At 39.7% G+C, this 21,858-nt stretch overlaps 1 protein-coding gene across 3 annotated transcripts in view; it reads left to right on the top strand.

Moving 5' to 3' along the window:
• The window catches only part of RASGRP3 (RAS guanyl releasing protein 3), a 98,730-nt gene that overhangs the window by 67,953 nt on the left and 8,919 nt on the right, over positions 1–21,858 (top strand). For all 3 annotated transcript variants that reach the window (XM_072770556.1, XM_072770557.1, XM_072770555.1), the window contains 7 exons: positions 1,156–1,329; positions 1,701–1,817; positions 4,017–4,292; positions 10,787–10,864; positions 14,410–14,523; positions 17,662–17,777; positions 20,287–20,434. In XM_072770556.1, coding sequence (XP_072626657.1) covers positions 1,156–1,329; positions 1,701–1,817; positions 4,017–4,292; positions 10,787–10,864; positions 14,410–14,523; positions 17,662–17,777; positions 20,287–20,434 — 1,023 coding nt within the window. The remainder of the gene's footprint in view (positions 1–1,155; positions 1,330–1,700; positions 1,818–4,016; positions 4,293–10,786; positions 10,865–14,409; positions 14,524–17,661; positions 17,778–20,286; positions 20,435–21,858) is intronic.

Genomic DNA, 21,858 nt, shown 5'->3' with positions numbered 1-21,858 from the left:
CAAGTGAACATGTTTTGCAAGCCCCTTCATTTGAGGGAAGAAATCTTTATTTAGGTAAGGATTTGTATAAATGCCTAATTATGGGTGTAGGTTGAAAATAAGACTTGTAGGCTTTGATGAAAATCTCCTATCAGGTTGTTTCTTTCCCAGGAATGGAGATCCTGAATTATACTTTTCTTTCCTACTCTGTCTTGATAGCATTCCTTCTCTACCTCTTTTCTCTTCCTCCTGCTACGGTTTCTTCCTAGCCACCTACTCACTATCCACTTGTTAGGATAATATTTTTACAATGGCTCACAATCAGCCTTTGTCTTAGCAAACTCTGGGGTAGTTATTCTTCCTCCTTCTTTTCTAAGATGCCAGTGAGTTAATTACATTATTACTTGCAAAGAAGAACATGAAGTTGAAAGTATGGATTTCTGAAAGGCTGATTCTTTTCAATAAATAATCCTACCTGGAGAGGACCTTAATGGTTCTCCATCAGCAGGCCATGAGAGGGAACCCCCTGCACTCTTTATATGATGGAAGGCTCATATGTATCTGAAGACATCCATCCTGACTTCCTGAAATGGTGTCTCTTTTTGCTTAGGAGCTACCTTACTTCAACTAGTGTTTTTTTTCTATTTTTTCTTGAAAAAAAAAAGTTACAAAATTATCCTGACTTGAAATCATTATATTTATATTCATTTCCTTTTCTTTAATGTATGCCACTATATTTCAAACTTGCCTGACCATTGGAATCATCAGTAGTGACTGAAAAATGGAGATTCTTAGGTTCTTCCTCTGGAGGTACTGATCCTTTCGGTCTGGGGTATTCCCAGAAACCATTACATATAACACAAATGCCCCAGGTGGATCTTATGAACCAGCAAATTTAGGACTCATTGGAATGTGACTTCAAATCTTGTCCTTCCCCACTCCCACCCACACCCCCAACACTGTGATGTGGAAGTATGTGTCTGTGTATGGGGGAAGTGAAACACAGCAAAATAATGTTAAGGGTACATGTATATTCAAATGTGTAAGATGCCATTATGAATGTTAAATAAATCATGTTGTTATGAAATAGTAGCTCACATCTTCCATACAGCATTCTAATTTTTGGTTTTGCAAATACTCCATTATAATTCAGAGTCTCTGATCTTCCTTTACTAGTTCACTGATTACCAAAGCTATGTCATCCATGGATGCCTGGAGAATAATCCAACCTTGGAGAGATCTATTGCTTTATTTAATGGAATCTCTAAGTGGGTCCAGTTGATGGTCCTTAGCAAACCAACCCCCCAGCAAAGGGCAGAAGTCATTACAAAGTTTATCAATGTTGCCAAGGTATGGTATGTCTGGGAATTAGATGGGATTCTTAAACGAATCTAGATGTTCACTCACTCTAGAGAAAAGTTGAAGAAATTTGGGGTTCACAATATAAAGGACAGTAAAAGTATTCATATCTACTGAACAACTCATAATGCTGTCATGAAAGGAGATTGCTTTTAATCGGCAATACTTAGAAGCATGTATTACAACTATTTTTTCTATAAAATAATGTTTCTCTGGTTGATTGCATTTGTACTTCATTTTAAATTGATAATATTTTTCCTAGATCCTTGTTGAAATTGTGCATGCATTCACCTGTAATTCAGAAAGGCCAGAATAATTTTAAAATTGTTACAAAGTATTGATGTTAACATTTTTCATTGCAGAAGCTCCTTCAGCTCAAAAATTTTAACACCCTGATGGCAGTGGTGGGAGGCCTTAGCCATAGTTCCATTTCACGCCTCAAGGAGACTCATTCTCATCTTTCTTCAGAAGTTACAAAGGTACAGTGGATTAGATCCTAATCCCAAGGAAAAAAAGTCATTTATAAATTGTTTAGGGATAGAATACTCCTAGGGACACCTGGGTGGCTTAATGGCTGAGCATCTGTCCTTTGGCTCAGAACGTGATCCTGGAGTTCTAGGATCGAGTCCCGCATTGGGCTCCTGCATGGAGCATGCTTCTCCTCCCTTTGCTTATGTCTCTGCCTCTCTCTATGTCTCTCATGAATAAATAAATAAAATCTTTGGGGGGAAAAAAAAGAGAGCTAGGATGCTCCCAATAAATGTCACTCAGGGGGAAAGTTTTCCTTTTAGGCAATGATTGGTTACACTTGGGGAATTAAATAGGAAGAGAGTAACCACACTGCCTAGAAAAATAGGTTGGAAGTGGTATCAAGTGTCCCAGTAAGAAGGCCTTGAAAACCATTAACATATTGCAGTTGTGAGTACTCCCCAAATATGTGTTTGGTGCTTACTATGTGATAGGCACTGTGACACACACAGGGGTACAAGGAGAATAAGACCAATCATTCCTACCCTACCCTCCTCAAATGAAGTCACTGAACACATAGTACTGTGTTCAGGGCAGTGAACAATACAAAGGTGAAGGGAGATGCCGACATTATCTAGAAATCCTGCAGACTTATAGCTGAGTTTTCAGGAACAAAAATATATTTTTTAAAAAATAATAATCAAAAAAATAATAATAATAATCCTGTCCTAAACCCAGTTTTTTCTGTCATATTTATTTCCAGATCACAATAATAATATTTTCCCTTATTGAGTAAAAAGGAACATTTCATCCTTATGAAAAGATTTCCTTGTAACCATGTAGTATGCTGTAATCAGTAAGGAAACTTTCAGCTATAAGTTTTTTAAAAATCTTGAAATTGCTGAAACAGTAAGGGAATGAGCCATCTCCTATACCTGGAAGTCCAGAGACAGGGCCAGCTCCAAGCGTGGTCTGATCAGAACTCTGGCTCAGTAGCTCTCTCTTTTTTGGAGGATTAGGTTTTTGTTTGTTTCATTAGACTGGTTTCCCTCCTGGTTGGACTGTCTGCAGCAGCAAGAAAATGATACTTTCTTGCTCATGAAAGTTGGAGATAGGGAAAACTCTCTTCAGCTCTGCCCCCTTGGAATGAAAAACCTTCTTTTTAGGCAGATTGAACTACCTCAAGTCATATGCTCACTCCTGGACCATAACAGTTGCTATAGGAATATAATGTGCTGATTGGCTTACCTCTGTGTTCCTGAATTAATCACAAACCAGAGTGATGGAATTAGGATGATGGTAAATCAGAACCCATCTTTGGACCTGGGAATGGATGCAGCTCCATCTGAGTCACATGGGCTGCTTGGAGAAAGTGCAGACTGATAGAAAATGAGGTCTATTTGGAAGATCTAGTTGCTGTTGGGCAACTAACAATAAACAGCAGGATGTAAGCCAAGATATGCTGCTGTCTGACCTAAAACATGGCACACATTCTATGTATAAGGGGGGTTGCTATACAAGTGTCTTATTTTCCTTTAGCTTTGTACTGAATTTCAAGTAAAGAGCAAAACCTCTTTTACATGTTGTGAAGAGTAAGTATTCAGTAGAGGCTCTTACAGGCTTGGAATCACTAGTGTCTGTTTGAAAATTATCTGAACTCCTTTTTCTTACAGAAAAGGAAACTGAGGCCCTCTTGACCTGAAGTTAATTTTTCAAGGTCACCCTTCTAGTTAATGACAGAGTCCCAAACCGTAGCTATCTCACACCCCAGTGTGGCTTTTCCTACCCTATTCTGTCCCAGATTAACCTTCAAGTAATCTCATGACTACAACTTTCTTAGAACAATGAGGACACTGTCATATACTATATATTTTAATATGATAATGCTTATATTTGTGGATCATAATATCTCCATGAAGTGTGACATTCTTGCAGGTGTTTGATGCTGTTTAACATGCCAACATCCCTAGCAGGCAGGCAGAGGTGAGGGCAATTTCTGTTCTGTAGTCAAATAGGACAGTCTTTCCCACTCACAGCCAGAACCAGTACCTTTTCTAATTTTCCTTTTCCAGGTGAATACTTCCCCTACATCAGGGTAGGTGCAATTGATACTTCTCTCAGCTGCCAAGGAATGTCCTAGCCACATGCAGCAGGGCCTGGGGGTGGGCAGAAAGGAAGATTGAAACTTCTCCTTTTCCATCCATTCCCAGAACTGGCATGAAATGACAGAGCTGGTCTCCTCCAATGGCAATTACTGCAGCTACCGCAGAGCCTTCGCCGACTGTGAGGGCTTCAAGATCCCCATCCTTGGCGTGCACTTGAAGGACTTGATAGCAGTCCATGTTATTTTCCCAGACTGGACAGAGGACAACAAAGTGAACATTGTAAAAATGCACCAGCTCTCCGTGACCCTGAGTGAACTGGTGTCCCTCCAGAACGCCTCCCACCACTTAGAACCCAACATGGATCTGATCAACCTGCTAACAGTGAGTTCAAGGGACAGGAGTTTGCACTAAGGCTCTTCCCTCTGGGCTTCACTGCATGACAGGAGGAGGGTGCAGGATGATCTGGGCCAGTCATTCACCAGGTTGCATGCAGGGCTGGTAGGTGGGAAGAAATCGGAAAGGGTGGGTGAGGGCAGGGGAACCCACTCCCATAAGCAGCATGAATTGAGACTATAATCTTGGGGCAAAGAAATTTCCTGTTGTCTGGGGAAGCCTAGTCACCACCCCTATAGTTCTGCCTGCATCCAGAGCTCTTAGGCCCTCCTGCACTCAGCCCTTCTCACTCTCTTTCATCACACCTCTTTCTACATGGCCTCACCTCATCCCCTTCCCTTTGCCCTCCCTGTGCAGTTATAGCTGAAGCTTGGGGTAATGTCCAGACCTCTTCTGTAATCTCCCTGCCCCACCCCCCACCAACCTCTGCAAACCCACCTGGCATTCGAGGCCCTTCCAGACTCATTGTCTATCCAAACTGTTTTGTTATCACCTGATCCCACATCACACTTGCCTCTGAGAAACATTGGACTTTCCACCATGAATAGTTGCCTTCTGCTTCCTGACCTTTGCACTTTCTTGGAAAATCCCTTCCCTACCCACCCCTGTGACTAGCTCAATTCAAAAGCCTCTGTCTTTCTGGATCATTCTCTGTTCCTCTCCAGAGCAGTAATACATATGTCACATGTGTGGCTCTTGCCCTTTGTTCTTTTATAACCATAGGAGGCATCATTTGTATTCAATTTTTTTTTCTGTTTACCTGCTTTACACATTCCATATCCCCAGCATGGTACCTGGCATGTTTAGAGCTCAACAGATGACTTGAATGCTGTATTTAGGAATGAAATGGGTTGGACAGAAGACATCTACTTAACATTCATGTATTTTTTTTTTTTTGTCATTTGTGGCTGGTCTCCAGTGCTTTTAGGCTGCTCTAGTGCTTTTAGACTCCACAGGTGTAAGAAGAGAACCTTCCCCATTGGCGGCTGCTTTGTCAGGAGGAAGAGGCATAACCAAATTCTCTAACCCTTGTTTAACAAATGGAGAAGCAACTTCCCTGTTTGGGTTTATAACACTGAAGCATCTGACACTTGGCTGCAATACTGAATTGACTATTTTCCTTTAATGGCCATAGAAAATGAAAAGAATAACCATTCTGAAGCTCTGAGAGCCTAAATCCCCCTAAGACTCTACACTGGAATAAGAGTGTTGGTTCCTAGACTTTTTCACAAACTGTTCCTAGAGCACATAATTGTTTACGAAAGAACAGAACCCCTAAAGTGCATGCAATAATGCTAGCTGTACCTTAGTATAAAGCAGAAGTGGCCAAAACACAGAAACATGAATCTCTTGGGGTTGAGTTTGTCTGACAACAGTAAACACACAGACATTCTCTATTGGGGGGGGGAAAAAAACCTCACAACAATCTAGGCACCTGCATTTATTGATCATTTGCCATGTAAATCTGTTTCCATGAATAAGTGACCAGAGTTGCAGCCCTGATGAGACTGCAAAGCCACAGGCACAGGTGATGTCTGCAGACCAGCCTAAGACAGCCTGCATCCAGGCCAGCTTCACCATGTGGGGGAGAACATCACAGAGCAGGTCACCGTACTCGGGCATTTTCTCATCCAGACAAAAGATAATGGTGGAGTAGGGGAATTAATTTTGAGTTGTGAATGCAGCAAGCAACAGAATGACAGATATTTAGAGAAGTATCAAAGGATTTTGAAGGAAATTTTTTTGGGTGCAAATGGAAGTTCTAAACTCTAGAAATAAGGACTAAGAAAAAAAATTTTTTTTTTTTTGCTGGAAAGAAAAAAGATGATATCAACTCAATCTCTCGCTCTGGGGAAAAAAAAAGAGGATACCCACTCAGTCTCTCTCTCTCTCTCTCTCTCTCTCTCTCTCTCTCCCTCCTCCTCCTCCTCCTCCTCCTCCTTTTGGTAATAAAGGAGAATATAGAAGCCACCAAATACCATATTTAGGAACAGCAGTGTTATCTAGTGTAGTGCAGTAGCAGAAATCCTAGGTGGGAGATCTAGCCTTTACCTATGTGTGCAGTTACTTAGTTTTGTCTCCTTGCTAACTGGGCTTGGACTTTGGACTTTTTATGAAGGGTTTTGTGCTCATTTGTGAGATCTCTTCCAGCTCTAAACTTCTATGATTCTAAATAGAAAGATTGGTGGAGCCTTGAGAATGAGGAACCTGGTGTCAGTCTGATTCTGTGGTTCCAGCCCAGTGGCTCCTCAGGATAGCATAGCCCCACGTATGAGCATCTATCATCAAGCCAGTTTCTATTTAAAGACAACATCCCTCCTTCCTCCCCACAACCAAGGAAGAGGTTCAGTGCACAGGAATATACATTCATTCTTCCTGGTCACAGGTGGATTCATCTCTTCAATGCAGGTAGAGGTGACTCCCATCAGGTGTTCACCAGAGCCCAATGGGCATTTCACAGAGCACATATGGATTGGGATTAGAACCATTTGATTGACAGAAGCTGCCCAAATGTATGTGAAGGCATCCATAAGTGCAGTATTTGAAGGGGCCATTCTTTTGCCCCAAGACTCTAGGTCAAGTTTTTGCCCAAAGTGATTTTTCGCTTCTAAACATGGCCTCAGGTAAGGCAGCCAATTCACAATAGAGAGCCCTGGAAGGTAAAAATAAGAACTCTTAAATGAATCCACAACTACTGAGTGTCTGCTCCATGCAGTGAGCTGCATAGCAATGTTTGAACTTTCTGTAATAATTGATTGCATTTTCACAGAACTTTCACATGTATTTTCTTGATAGATCCTCACAGACACCCTAGGAGGTAGCCTGGACAGGGCAGAGCATGTAACATCACCACTGCTCCTCTGTATTTTACAAAGGAAGAAACAAATTTCTATAGGACAACAGGCTTGCAAATGGCGAAAAATCTAAATCCCAGTTTGGAGGGATGAGGGATTCAGATTTTCCTCCCTCTCTCTCTCAATGATGGACATTTACTCTGTAATGTGGGAACATTGCTGACATTTATTTTATTTTGCATCTGTAAAAACTAAATCTCTCTTTCTTCATGGATGTCTAAAGAAGGAGTTAATTACAGAACAAAATCTGTGAATCAGGGACTCTGTGCCATTTTTATCATTGTAAACTTACCCCCTGAACAGCACTGGGCTGTAAAGGAAGGAGGACCCCAGCACTAAACTGTTGGGATTTGGGTTGTTCCCCTTTTCGGGGAAGATCTAGAGAAGGCATTTTCCATTGTGATCCCAATCCTGGAACCAGAAGCTTTGAAAGCTGATGCTTCTTGCTTCATGGTGTACGAAATTGTCTGATTCTTTTCATAGTATTTTTAGATCTATCAGTTACTTTTACCATTCTGAGTATATGCAAATAACTGGAAAGCCCCCTGTATTTTTACAGTTTCAAAAAAAAAAAAAGAAGAAGAAGAAGAATTGCAAAAATGGTGAATGGAGATAGTTTGATGACCAAGTGTGTTTTATTTTATAATTTTCCAGTCATGGCAGTGTGGTCTTAATGTACAGAGTAAATCAAAACAACCATCTTTGCTGATAGGCTTGGATGTAAATGCAGCAACCTGAGACAGTGACTAAGAATATTTTTTCAAAAACAATCAAACTCAAAATATGTTAGACACAAGCAAACATTCCTGAAATTCCACTGACAAACTGCCTATAATTATAAAATATAGGTATATAGGAAGTAAAACAGGTTACTCCACACAGGGCTATAAAACCTAGAGGGTATGAGAGAATGCTTGTAGGTAGGTCATGGCTGGGAAAGTAGAGCAATGGCAAGAGTAACACAGGGGCAGCTTTACATTCACTAATGAACATGGTGGCATTTGACTGGAAGCCATACTCTACAGCGCCCATCTCTGTGGTCCAGTAAACAAACCCCTGCTGGATACACATCAGTTCATCTAGTCTTCACAGCAGTCCTGGGAGGGAGCTATTATTTATGCCTCCCATTTTATAGACCAGCAGACTCAGACCCAAGGTTAATGACTTGCCTAAGTTCACACCACCGCTAATAGATAGCAAACATTTGGAGAAGATATTTCCATCAAAGGATCTGGTATTTGTCCATGTGATGTATGAAAATAGCCAAAGATATTCTGTGTCTTTTAAAAGAACATCTCCCCTACTTAGTGTGTGATTACTTGGATTTCTGGTGAGATGTTCTACCACTGTTGTCATCCCTTCTCCAACAGATGCCAATGCCAGTCATTAGAGGCCTAATCAGGAGGACAGGAACAGACTCGTCAAAGTCCAGATTAACTCCTATAACAAGGAATTTAGAAGAAGTCATTTGATTTTCTATTTGTGTAGTATTCACAATGTAAGGCTGCAAGCTGTGGCTGGGATTATAGAGGTAGAAAAGATGGATGCACTGCCTGCTTTCTTGAAGCTTAGAAGCCAGTAGAGTTTTCCATTGTGGAATTTACAAAATGGCAGGCAACTCCCCATGGCAGATAGGTTTTTTTTTTGGCCCACATGGAATCATAAAGATTTTATTAGTTGCCAGTATTTAAAAATTGAGATATTTTGAGACACCTGGGTGGCTCAATGGCTGAACGTCTGCCTTTGGCTCAGGGCAAGATCCCAGGGTCCTAGGATCGAGTCCCACATCATGCTCCCAGCAGAGAGTCTGCTTCTCCCTCTGCCTATGTCTCTGCCTCTCTCTGTGTGTCTCTCATGAATAAATAAATAAAATCTTAAAAAAAAATTGAGAGTGGTTACTTTGGCAGCACATATAGTAAAAAAAAAGTGAGATATTTAATAAAATATCCAGATTTCTGGCTTCTTTTGACAAATGAAAAGATATGGCACTTGTCAGGCTCACAACAATTTGCCTTAGCTGAGCAGTGGTTGTCTCTCATTCGTCAGGGACCACTGCTCTCCCTGTTGCTTCCCTAACCTGGAGATCCAGTGTCAGATTCCACTTATCACAAGTTTTTATTATTCAGCTGAGAGGAAAGGTCCCCAGGGTAATTACATTTCTAAAGATTTTTTTTTCCTAAATAAAACACTGTTATACCAATGTTCCTATCAAAAGATCTCTTTCCTGCATCCCACTTCATTCTTTTGTATAATGGACTGGCCTTAAAGGCATTCATTTGTGATACATGATGGACGCCAACAAAAAGGCAGAGCCCCTGGAGGCAGGAGTGCCTGCTGTTGAGGGAAAGGTAGATACATTCTTTGTGAGCAAGATTTTCAAGATCTGAAGTGATGCTGGAGCCACTTTATAATAAAGTCGATTTTATTATGTTTAGAAAAGTCTCTAGGTGACAAAATCTAGGCAAAGCCACGTATGACCTGATATATAAAATCCTTAATTTAAATGTTGAATTTAGGAGCTAGAGTAGTGACTAAAATGGTCCTGGGCTCATATTAGATGATCAATAAATATTTGTTGAATGAATGAAGGATTAATTAAAAAATGACATTGTATAATGTCAACTTTTTTAAAAAAAATGAGAACAAAAAGATAAATCCTTGAAAGACATCCTTTGCCTGAGTTTTCTCCCACTTCCTCCTTCTTGCTCTTTTCCCTCATTCCATATCAACACACACCAAGTCTTTAGACTCAAATGTGTTAAAAGAAACTTTTCATGTCTAAATGGCCAAAGAAAGGACAGGGCACCTGATTACAGTCACTACTGATGACATGATGTGGTTCATCAGGTAGCTTAGCATTGAAGGGTGTGGGTGGGACTCATCCAGGCTTATTTGAAGTCTCATGACTTCTATTTTAGGTGAATGAGACTGTGCATTTTAAGTTTTACTGATTTTATCCATCCTCTCCAATCTTTTATCCAAGTTGTTGTCCTTGCCTGCCCTGATCTTTCCCTCTTTCTTTCCCCAAGACCTCCCAGGTAAGTCCTACTTCACAAGTTCTTCTGTGACTCCATCCTGATCATTTCTGTCTTTGGTGACATCCACACGAAATACCAATAGTAACAGTAGCAACACCAAATAACCTTTCTTGACATTCTACTGTGTACCAGGGCTCACGGGTAGTATTTCACATGAAGTATTCCATTTGATCCTGATCAAAATGCAATTCATTAGGGACTTTTATGGTAATTTCCATTTTACAGATGTGGAAACTGAGTATCAGACTTCTCTAATATAACTGGCCCAGGGTGACAGGACTAACCAGTGGTAGATTCAGCACTTGAACTCAGGCCTACCAGACTCTAGACAACCATCTCCCTGAACAATCCCTATAGCATTGAGAGTGTTGCCTTTTGCTGCTGTAAACACATCATAGGATAATGATGACCATACTAGGTTTAACTGTTTCTTTAAAAGTTCATGTTGTACCTCTACATGCTATCTTATTAATGTTCTGCATTCTCTCAAATTATTAGACATTAAGCATTGAATTTGGAAAATATTTCAGCAGTGTAAATAAGTAAATGTGAGCCAACATCATCATTTATCTCTTCTAATTTCTTGCAGCTTTCTCTGGACCTATATCACACAGAAGATGATATCTATAAACTGTCACTGGTGCTAGAGCCTAGAAATTCTAAATCGGTAGGTGGTGTTTTCTCTCTAAGGATCAGTGCCAAATACTGTTGTTTGTCATTTATAGTAAGTGCCTGTTACAGTGATGCTTTGTGATCTGAAGATTGAAGAATTTAAAAAATCTTCCATTTTGCCAATGGAACAGCTGAGCCCTGACAGTTTGAGGATTATTTCTTCACAGCAGAGTCTAATAAAGAAGAACATATTCCTAATTACTGTTTTATTGTTTATCTTCTATGTGTTGTGTCCTGTGAGAATTTGTTATACATATAGGCCCTCTTCCCAACAAAAGAAGAACTCAATGTTACAGAGCATCTAGACTCTTCAATATAAAATCCCATTCAGCATAAAATTTGGTTTAATAAATTTTGAATGCCCTAATCATAATGCACAAATTTCTCTGCTAATAACTCAGCTCAGAGTTTCAGTATCACATTGGATCATGTCTCAATTAACAGCTGACTCTTAGTAAAGAAACATTATCTGCTGCAATTGAGCAAATTGCATTACTGAATGTACACTGGTCATTAGTTTTAGTGAGTAGATTGTATCTTAGATATGTTTTATGCTAATAAAAAATACCTCAGTGAATTTGAAATTTACAGTGAGGATGAGGTTTGCATGTTGAAGGAAAAACTGTCTATGTTTGCTTCTTAGATGAGATCAGGTTTATGATAAAGGCCTCATGCCCTACCTCCTTACCAGTTGAATTCAGTGGCATATTGTCAGAGACATGGACCCTAGGTCTGACCATCTATTCTGTTTCTGAAGCATCAGCCCCAAAGAGGCAGAATGACAGTAAGGTCATTCTCTGGTGCTCGGAGGTCATGCATTTGAGTCTGAGTCAGTTGAGTAGAAGCACCTGTTCTCAGAATGGTGAGTGTGGTGGTTCCATCACTATGTTCACCTCACCACCAGCCCTCAGAGGACCATCTCCTGGAGACACTGAAGAACAGACCCACATGGGAAGGTCAAAGGAATGAGTGAGGGTTAGATTCTGCAAAGTTAGCATGACAAACAGCTGGAGAGAACAGTAAAGTTATTAGAAAAAAGAATTTATGAACTCTTCTCTCATTCCTTAGTTTTGGTGTGAAGAAGTTGATTGTGGAGTGGCAAGCTGTATATATGCATTTCCACCTCCCCACACCTTATTTACCTGTGACTAGGTACCTGAATTGTTACCAGTTGGTTGTTAGGTACCTGGTGGGGCAACAGTATCTCATGAACTTTTAAGGAAATGGAGTCTGGTGAGGACAGATGTCTCACACGGAGCACATAGCCAGTATGGTGGAGAAATGGGATGCATCAGGCCTGTCTTTAATGCCTGTGCTTTTTCTACCACGTGATGCTGCTCATCTTTTTCCTGCCCTTGTATCAGGAACAGGCTAGGAATGACCGTGTTAGCACACTTGACTGATTTGCACTCTTTAGATTTGTTTTAGTTTCTTTTCAGGGTACATTTTGCCAATTTTAGAAGACATTTCCAACAATGTAGAAAAGTCTTTTTATCTTTTGTAAAAGCAGAAGCTTTCAAGGCTCCTTCCAAGGGCTAAAATCCTATGAATCTATGAAAATGCATTTCTCCATTCCCTTTCTGTCTCTTGTCTAAGTGGAATATCATCCTGTTTTGTGCTTAGGTGTGACATATGCTAACACTGGAGAACAAGCTCCTGTCAGGACACTCAGTGTGCTGATGGTTGGTGCTGGTGGGCCTCACCGTAGTCCCACTGCGAACCTTTGCTCCTCACAGTGCACCCTTCGTGTCTTGCCAGTTTGTGTCTTACTTTGCATCTTGTTTTTTTCATACCACCTCTAGGTCAAAAGAAATACCGTTCAATTCCATGTATAAAATAGTTAGGTCCAAACAACTTAATATATATCAATGTTCTAATGACTTAGAACCCACTTGAGAAAATAATACATGTTGAAATAAAAATAATATTGTAATTTCATTCCTAACCAAAATTCCTTACTAATGGATGTGTGTGCCTGTTGGGCATGGAACAATTTCTTAAATCTTGGAATCAGAGTGAATACTGCTACCTTTTTTCTTGTCCCACATTGATTTTTTTTTTTGCTTTGGAAAGATATGATATCATTGAAAAAATGTAGCATGATCTATCTAATGGGTGAACTGTGAACTACTTCAAGCTGGTAGTTCACATGATGTCTGACAAATACTGCTGTATTTCCCTTGGAAGTTTGAAATATCTTTGAGTAAACCTTTGAAGTCCACTGCAGTGTTCTGGATGGGGTACCTTGTTATACAGTTTGGGAACCATGGGTTTATCCTTCATCAGATGAACAAAATGAAAAGCTTGATAGAAAGAGTCATGATATGGTTTCACTCATATGTGGAATGTAAGAAATAGTGCAAGATACCATAAGGGAAGGAGGGAAAACTGAATGGGGAAAAAAATAGAGAGGAAGACAAATCATGAGAGACTCAACTCTAGGAAACAAACTGAGGGTTGAGGAAGGGGAGGTGGGTGGGAGGATGGGGTAACTGGGTGATGGGCATTAAGGAGGGCACATGATGGGATGAACACTGGGTGTTATACTATATGTTGGCAAATTGAATTTAAATAAAGGGAAAAAAGATCCGTGATATATATGATGTGTGTATGAGTGAGTCTATGTCTCGATGATCCTATTCAGATAGCAGATAATTTTTGGTTCAGTTGGTAGCCTGCAGGGTATCAGCAACACCCACCTCATAACATTGCCAGAGGCTTAAATTTAGCACAGTTACTTCTCGATTCCTCTTGCAAACATGTTTATTCCCAATTCAGTATCAACTAAAAACCTGCCAGTACAGGTTTGCATGCATGCACTAGCAAAAATATTTACATTATATGGGTCCAAAGGAGAAGAATAAAGCACACACCACTCTTGGCTGGTCTCCTGGCAGGATTGTGTTTTCCCTTGTGTTGTGTGAACATGTTATGTGTTACCACCACCGTCTTCTCCACATCATTTAGTGAAAATGTCTTGCAAGAATGTGGAAAAACGTATAAAGTAAATTCACCAAAGAGGCTAGGGAGACCCAGTGAGCCAGTGAGAAGTGACTAAGCATACTGAGAGGGAAACTGGTTTGAGGACATAAACTTGACCATTCTCATGGGCTCACTTACTGCCCACATCTACTAATTTATCCCCAACACCAAATATTAAAGAATTAGACAACTGGTGTTTTGTATATTTTACATTATACAAAAATCTGTATGGAGTATTATATAGGTTTTGAGGATGTTTTAGTAATGTTTGGGGAGACAAGATAGGATTTTTTGGTGGGTTGGAAGAGCAATACCTCTTTTTCCACTTAAAATAATGGAATCCAGGCTACTGCTACAGAAAATGCACTATCCAAATGTGTATTTAGCCACAGAGTAGATCCCATTGACAAAAGATGCTCGTTTTTTACAACATTTAAGAGCTAATATATAAGTTTTTCCTGGTATTATTAATATATAAAATGTATATGTCTTTCTCTGTGTCCCCTAATTGCTCAAGGTCTCAGATAAAGTTGAAAAATGTGTTTTTTTCTGTCACAGCCTACCTCCCCTACGACGCCCACCAAGCCTGTGGTGCCCCTGGAGTGGGCATCAGGAGTGATGCCAAAGCCAGACCCCACAGTCATCAACAAGCACATAAGGAAATTAGTTGAGGTGAGTGATTGAGGGAGAGAGTAGAAGGCCCCTTTCTCTTTCCAGAATATTCTATAGTTGCCCAAGAGTCAGCTGAAGTCAATGAAACAGCCCTCTGGCAGGTAGGAACAATTTAGCAGATACTTAGGTCTACTGGCATTGGCCTCTGGGGGAGACTCCCAGAAAGGACCCCTCCCCCTTCTGGCCTTCTGTTCTCATTTGCCCAAATACCCTCAGCTACTTCCAACTCTCTTTCTGTAGCATTTGATGCCACTGTTGCCCTTGCAACTTGAGGGACTCTTTGGGAATTAGAATCTACTCATTAGAAAACCTATGTGGATCACAATAAAACGCCCAATAAATTAATAACCTGAGGGTAGGAAAAAATCCTGTATGTTGCATAGTTTCTCTTGCTGTATGTACTGGGAGTCTGTGACACAGCAGCACAATGCCATTTAGGTCTGAAACATCACTAAATGATGGACAGATCTCTATCAGAGTTTTCCATGGAGAAAGAAGAGTAGAAGTGCCAATGTGGAGCAAATGGAAACATACCTGGCCCTAAAAACTGTGATCCTGTGCAGCCCAGGTGGCTCAGCAGTTTAGCACCACCTTCGGCCCAGGGCCTGATCCTGGAGACCCGGGATCGAGTCCCGCGTCAGTCCCATGTCGAGCCTGCTTCTCCCTCTACCTGTGTCTCTGCCTCTCTCTCTCTCTCTCTCTCCCTCTCCTTCTGTGTATGTGTGTCTCTCATGAATAAATAAATAAAATCTTAGAACAAAACAAAACTGTGATTCCTGATTAAACATCTGCTTTCATGGCTGGATATGATGCAATAGGATCATATCTTTTATCTTTGGGATAAAATGAACTTTTTGCTGAGGTTGGATGTTTAAAGAAAAAGAACATTCTACATCTTGGATCGTTCAGGGAACTGTGATGCATTGAAAGGAAAGTTCTGTGGAGCCTATGAGGCAGCAAGGAAAGGTCAGAAAGGATGAGGGAAGGCACTGAGAAGCATAAGCCCCAGTGGAACCCATGTGTTGGTGCTGTGGTAGCAGATCCAACTTGGAGCCAAGGAAGGGGGGGTAAGGGATCCAAGCAGGATGGAGTTACAGCTCAGGAAGGTCTGTAACCAGGAAATAAAAGACAGAATGATTCTCCTACTCTCTTCTCTGCTTTTCACTGTGTGCTCATTCCATTATCTGCAAACGGACTTTCTTTGCTCCACATGGGGAGTCTTTCTCTTCCCTTATGACATCTCTCTTATTTTCTCTCCGATTTCATGGGGGAAGGGTGGCTCAGTTTGAATATGTTGCCTACTTTTGGTTCAATCAAAGGAAAGACTGGGCTTTATTATGAATTTTTCTACTAAATTTTATTCTACAAAAAAGATTGTATTTTTGACATGAATATGGATATTAGACTATAAATAGTAGGTACTGTAGAATAGTTCATTTCAAGCAACTTTGTAGATAAATATTGATATTGAGACTTGCAAAAAATGTAATGCTTTATGATTTTGCACAATTCAGCTATCTAAAAATAAACTTACAATGGGTGCTAAACAGTCAATTTTTAATTAAGTAATTTGTTCATTTATGCCTTTGTCATCTTCCAAAATACTCCTGAAGCAGCTTACAACATAGGGCAATATGGATAAAAGAGAATAAACAGAAACCATGGGGAAAAGGGAGAAAGACTCATTATGATCTGTTTGCATATATCAGATCACATTGTGTTTTTGAGGAGAACTTAACAAACCTTTTTGAAAATTCAATTTAGCAGAGGGCAATGGAAAACTTTTATTTTTCTCTGGTTATAAAGAAAGTCAGAATCATTGTAAATATGCAATTTGTCATAAAATATAGAGAATACAAGCCTTACTTTTATGCCTTGGGGATTCTGCTCTCTAGGGATAAACACTGATAATTTGTAAATTATCTTGTATGACTTTATGCTCCCCATAAACACATACACCCATGTATGCCCCTAAGTAACACTGTTCAACTGTTTTCCTGGAACAGATTCCCCTAAGTGGAACTGCTGGGTCAGAGAGTAAGCACTGACTATCCTCCAGAAAAATTGTAGCTATTTACTTTATCAACTAATAGGAGAGTGCCTATTTTCTCACACCCTAGGAAATTGCCAATTATCTTAATGTTTTCCAATCTGAGAGGTTAAAAATTTTTTTTTCTCTCTGTTTCTGTAATTATTAGCAGAATCGATCATTTTCCATGAATGTATTGGCCATTTGTATTTTTACTTTGGTGATTTCCCATTTTCCTTTTGTGTCTTTGCTCTCATGTATATTTGCAAATAAACTTCTCTGTCAGTTATCTTTAAATTTATCAGCTGAGCTTTTTTGATTCAGATATTTTGCATTTTATGTAATAAAATGTTTTCGTTTATAGCTGTTGACTTCACTGTCATGGTAAGAAAGGCCTTTCCCACTCAACACAAAACAAAAAAATATTTTTATCTACTTACCTTTCATATTTTTATAGCTTTAGTTTTTACATTAGAATATTTAATGCATCTAGAATTTAGTTTGGGGCAATTGATTTTGTAAGAGTATTAGCATTTTAACTCAAAGCAGTCATTGGATGATCTTTAATTTCCCTGTGGATTTGAAAAGATAGTTTTTGATATTCTAATTTCCTGTATATACATAGGTCTATTTCCAGACTCTGCTCCCTGTAGTAAGTTACAGTACCATGTTGTTTGATTCACATAACTTTGTAGATTATTTGATTTCTGATAGGACACATTCTCCCTCATTATTTTTCATCTTAAACAATTTTAGGCTATTCTCAACATGTTCACTTCTATTTGAACTTTAGAATCAATGTGTTCATTTCAAACAAATTCCCACTGGAATTCTGATTGAAATTGCATTTAGAGCATACTTGAATTTTTTAGATAATTTAACATTTTAAAGCTTCATTTTCTGTTCCACTCTCCCCACTTAACAGACTATTTTTATCCTCAGCATTACACTTATCTTGTTATACCATAAAGACTTCTGGATTTCATTATCTCCCACTGGGTTCCAAGATCCTTGATAGAACAATATTCTGATTATCACTGCTTTCCCAATAATCAGTTCAGAGCCTGACTCATATAGCTATTCAATAAATATTTGTCTTTCCTTTTCAGTCTGTGTTTAGAAACTATGACCATGACCATGATGGGTACATCTCCCAAGAGGACTTTGAAAGTATAGCTGCCAATTTTCCCTTTTTGGATTCCTTCTGTGTGCTGGACAAAGATCAGTAAGTTTTAATTTTGTTATATTGTAATGCAACTATACTGAAGTAGAAAATTAGTGTCAGAGGAGAACAGGGATATCTTTAATTTACATCCTGACAGCTTTAATCCTAGCACATTGATGAGAGAAGTCCAATGTTTCACTGATTTTTTTCTTGGTGTCCACAAACATGACTGGATAAAGTCACAGGTCAGACTACACCATCCGTGTTAAATCTGAGTGCCCATTTGCAAATGAGCCCAAATTTCCTTTCTCCACATTACTTCTGCTTAGCTATTTCATCAACCCCAAAACCTCCATCGAACAAGAGTAGATGAGAAATATAGTTACACCTAGGCTCGTCAAGTCCTCAGCATCAAAGGACTTGAGGGCAATCCTAAAACACACAAATAGGTAAAATTATTTTAAATTACTTATAGTATGCAGAAGAGCAGATGATATCTATAGGTAGCCAGGAAGTGTCCTTGCTTTTTCTCTTTGCTAGCACAAAGGTTGTTCTGATAAATGAAGTAAAAATATATTTCTCTTTAGCTTCAAATGATTCCTGGAAAATTAGATGACTTTAGAGGCTAAAAGCCAGCTCATTAGAAAATAATGATAAAAAATATATATTGCAGAGAAACACTGGCATTAGTAATTTGATTGCTTAATTTTTAATTGTGTGAGATTAGTTCCTTGTTTCAAAAGCATCTGTAATGAGATGCTAGATTTTATATTGGTGAAATGTCCAAATTATATCACTTTAACATCCTGTAATATTTTTGTTGGTGTGAGAATTTTTTAAAAACTAAATCTGTAAGTAATTCAATACACCAAGGAAAGCCTTGGTATTTTATCACAAACACCTTAAAACCTTAATTCATCTTCATTGCATATCTAGAACAAAGAATAATTTGAAATAAATTGTTAGAAATATAAACTTCTTTTACAAAGTAAAATTTAAGTTACCTGCTTACTATCTACTTCCCTTAGTTTGTTTCTGTCAGGAACATGTAGGTAGGACATGAACTTAAAATCACTTCCTACTCTTCATCTCTTTTTTTTCTGCCAGTTCTTTAGATGGACCAAACACTGTCCCAGCAAAGATATATAAAAATGTTTTTTTTTTCTAAAAATGAAGGTTTGAAATATTCATAGCTTACATGATTTTTGTCAGACAAGCTGAGATATGTCAATTTTGAGAGGCAAGTAGAACATCCAGGAGATTCTAGTAAGGTGTAGATATGATACCAAGGTTCAGCAGAACAGTTGCAGAGGTATACATTGCTGGGTCTTCAGCCCAGCCAGGCAAGCTGGAGTCCCAGGCATGTGAGCAAATTCTGATGGGAAAGTTGAGAAGAACATGAGCTTGGGGCCTGAGGAGGGCAGCTTTGGGGACTCTTACCCTCTACCCCATACCATGAAGCTAAAAGGAATAAGTTGATCCTATAAGAGAGCCAGAGAAAGAGGAGCATGGGAGGCAGGAGAGAAACTGGGCTGTGTGGAATCACAGGGTTACATGGAGGAGAGGATCACCAAAGAAGAAGCTTGTCCGCATGCCACATGCAGCCCAGGAGGCCAACAACTTCAAGGGGTGAGAAGGCCACTGAGGATGTCATTGTGACAGTTTCAATAGAATCGTAGGGCTAGAAGCCTGGTTATTTGGAGTGAAAAGTAAACGAAGGGGGGAATAATCTCTAATGAATATTCTTTTTTAATACTTTGGGAGTAAGAAAAGGGAAAGGGAAAAAACAGGTACATGGGATGGAAGCAAGGCTGAGGAAAGACATTTTCCAGGCAAGGGAGTTGTGAGCATATTTGTATACAGAGGAAGGAGTGGGTGAAGAAACTGAGCAGAACCTGGAAGGAGCCGCATCCTGGGAGGCTGCAGGGTATGAGATGGGAGCCTGATTTCCTCAGAGATGGGAGGACCCAAGAAGATAAAAAGGGATTCTGAATTGGCACAGAAGGGTGTGGCCTCCAGTACATTCTGATGTGGAGAGAAGCCGTGTGAAGATCACCTACTTCAGGTGGATTTGATCTCTTGGTAAACTAGAAGTCTGGAGGGTTCTTTGTGAAAAAGATCTGGGGGAATTGTGCTGGCAAATGGTCTATAAGCCAGTAACATATGAATGAGAGATTACTAATAATAGTGGCCTGGATGACATCAGGCTGAATGAACTTGAGCATGGTGACCCAGTTATTACAGTTTGCTGCCTTTCTCCAGCAACCCGATTCTTACACACCCTATTGCTAGGTACGGGCTAGAAAGGAGTTTTCCTTCTGGAAACTACCATTTGGAAATGAAGGAGACTTTCCTTAGTACAGTGCCTAGGATACACGTACATATCTCCTCCTTACTAAGAAAGCCTTTGACACTAAATGCTGTCTTTGAGGTTCTCTCCTTTCAGAAAGAACATCACTCCCCGCCCACTTTTGGCCACAAAGGTTTGGAGCATTGGGTGATTAAAGTGTGTCAGCCACTTAGCAACATGATCTTCAAAGACCCCTCCTTTTTCTGATTCTCTTCACAGGGATGGCCTAATTAGTAAAGACGAAATGATGGCTTACTTCCTACGAGCTAAATCCCAATTACACTGTAAGATGGGACCAGGATTTGTCCATAATTTTCAGGAGATGACCTATCTCAAGCCAACCTTCTGTGAACACTGTGCAGGATTTGTAAGTCTGTTTTCTATTGTTTTCTCTTGTGGGTAGTTATCTGTGCCTCATTCTGAGAAGGTAGGAAAATGATACACCAACAGGGTATTGTCTGCTTTAGATCAGAAGTAAAATATGATGGCTCCCTGAAATTAAAAATTAAGTTAAAAACAAAAGCAAGATCTGCAGGTTTCACTATGTTCTTTCTAGGAATGCAGGGCTGATGACAGAGAAGGAGGGTGAGGCTTGTTAATTCAAGAGAGCAGTTTGTCTGTTAATCCCTGCCAAGGCAAGTTTCTGCCCAATGAGCCTTGGCATTCAGTGCTAATACTCATAGCAGGTGCAATTAAGGGGAGTATTTATCTTAGCCAGTTCTTCCCAGTTCTTGTTTCATGTGATGTCAGTCACTAGAAATCCATCATGGCATGGCTCAATAATTCATAACCCAAAAAGGAAAAAATCTTTTTGGAGGGAAGATGGTTATAATAATAAATAACATTTACTTGGCACTTGACAGTAATGAAGTGCTTCCATAGACGTTAGTGTAATTAATCCTCATCACTCACTCATGAAGTGGACATTTTATTCTCCCCATCTGCCTAGTAAGACAGCGAGGTCCAGAGAGGATAAGTCAGGTTTCCAGGATCATACAGTCAGTAATCACCAGAGCCGGGACTCAAACACAGGTGTTCTGACTCTAAATCCTGCGCTCTACCTACACAGCTACCTACACTTTGTTTCCCCACATTTGATAATTCTTTGCAACTAAGAGCAGCTTTGGCCCTGATATTGAACAAAGACTCATGGGCCCTGAAACTCTAGTTGTTACCCAAATTGTAGAAGATGAAAATGTGATCCTGTAGGTGAGGATGGCCCAGCAGCCAGCATGGCTACTGCTCCTTTGTCCAAATGCCAGAGCTCAGTTATGTTAGCTTTATTCAGCCATTGTGTCCACTGGTGACTCCTTTGAATTCACAGCTGATATTATGTACTGCTGCAAAAATTACACTTTTCTCATCCCAAGCTTGAAGCACTGGCTTTAGGGGGCCCCAAGGACAGGAGTTTGTGTTCAAGCACACATCCTGCCATGTTGTTGCGATACTTAAATGACATCAGACGTGTTGCACGTCATGTAGCTCAGAATAAATACTTCTCCTCTTAAGTGCTCCTTAATATTTTTGAGGTTAATTGAAATTAAGTCATTTAATGTTTTAATAGCCCTTTTTATTCTTCAAAATATATTTAATTTCAATGGATGAGATTTGATTTGATCTTTATTCACACACATTTTTTTTTTTTAAAGTCCATTGGTTTTCAGAGGGATTTATAAGTTTAGATGTGTCATTGAAAGGAATTGTAGGGGAAAGCAAGGAACTATTTTTTGGTGCCTGGACCACCTGCCTTTGAAATAAATTCCATTTTAGGGGTAAGCAAAACAAACAGTA

This window comes from Canis lupus, chromosome 12 (genome assembly GCF_048164855.1).
Source record: "Canis lupus baileyi chromosome 12, mCanLup2.hap1, whole genome shotgun sequence".
Classification (NCBI taxonomy): domain Eukaryota; kingdom Metazoa; phylum Chordata; class Mammalia; order Carnivora; family Canidae; genus Canis; species Canis lupus.
The sequence above is the reverse complement of the archived record's forward strand: the minus strand, read 5'-3'. Positions and strand labels throughout refer to the sequence as shown.